Below are 1,210 nucleotides of genomic sequence, written 5' to 3' on the forward strand. Positions count from 1 at the left end.
GTGGCGTGGGGAAGCACGGTTAGCCTGAGAGTGGAGAGGGACAGAGGGTGTCCTCCGTGGGAGGAGGAGAGTGGAGGAGGATCCTTGGGGGCACTCCTGGGGCTGTGGTCATTGTTAAGGGGACAGGGATCATGCTCGGGTGTTTCTCCAGGGTTCCAGCAGAGCAGGCTGGAACCAGATGTCTGGTCTTGTCCAGGGAGCATGACAGAGGGGCGTGGCTGAATGCAAGGTAGGGACATAGTCAAACGAAAGTGGGGACAGTGGCATGACACTGAGTGGAGTTGGAGGCTTATTGGAGCCAGGATCCCAGAAAGAGTGAGCTGTGGAGACAGAGATTGAAGCTAATCATCCTCAGACCCTGTTACCCCCATTTCCTGGGGTTTTTTTTCATAATTCTTTTCATAAAAATGGCAATACTTGCTTGAATGCACTAAACTTGGTAACTGAGGTGAGGAGCGCTGCCTCCCAAAGAGCAGCCACTGCTCAGTGATCCAGCAGGCTGCCGAGCGAACGGTGTGGTCCGTAACGGCACGTGGCACGTGCTTTTCACACGGACCTCCTTGGGACCACAGGGTCCCTGTGGCGCGGGCACTGACTGGCAGGAGGGTGGCTGTGGCAGGCATGCAGTTCCTCTGCCCCACATGTGGCTCTTGGCCCTCCAGGATCGGGGCCGCTTTGAGGAGCTGATCTCGCTACTGGAGGCAGCCCTGGGCCTGGAGCGGGCCCACATGGGCATGTTCACAGAGCTGGCCATCCTCTACTCCAGATTCAAGCCGCAGAAGACGCCGGAGCACCTGGAGCTCTTCTGGTCCCGTGTCAACATCCCAAAGGTACCGCCCCCTCCTCGCGGTCTGGCTGCCATGTCCGCACGTGGCACAGGCTGGCCCAGCTCCCTGCAGGTGCTGAGAGCTGCGGAGCAGGCGCACCTCTGGGCAGAGCTGGTGTTCCTCTACGACAAGTACGAGGAGTACGACAATGCCGTGCTCACCATCATCAACCACTCCACTGAGGCCTGGAAAGAAGGTCAGTTCAAGGACATCATTGCCAAGGTAAGAGGGGACGGCACCTGCCTGCTCGCATCAGGCCCTGTTCTGGGTGCAGGGACACCAGCAGGGCAGGCTGTGGTGAGTGCCAGAGTGCACCCCCTCGGTGTGTGCGTCATCTTGTGTGGTCTCGCTACCCCCTGGGCAGGTGGTGCTGATTCCATCCA

General features: G+C 59.2%; 1 protein-coding gene across 1 annotated transcript in view; it reads left to right on the plus strand.

The window, feature by feature from the left end:
- CLTCL1 (clathrin, heavy chain-like 1) overlaps nucleotides 1-1,210 on the plus strand; it is a 152,773-nt gene that overhangs the window by 136,147 nt on the left and 15,416 nt on the right. Inside the window, 2 exon segments of the mRNA XM_012654952.1 lie at nucleotides 606-830; nucleotides 900-1,049. Coding sequence (XP_012510406.1) covers nucleotides 606-830; nucleotides 900-1,049 — 375 coding nt within the window.

Source organism: Propithecus coquereli, unplaced genomic scaffold, assembly GCF_000956105.1.
Source record: "Propithecus coquereli isolate 6110/MARCELLA unplaced genomic scaffold, Pcoq_1.0 Scaffold456, whole genome shotgun sequence".
Classification (NCBI taxonomy): Eukaryota; Metazoa; Chordata; class Mammalia; order Primates; family Indriidae; genus Propithecus; species Propithecus coquereli.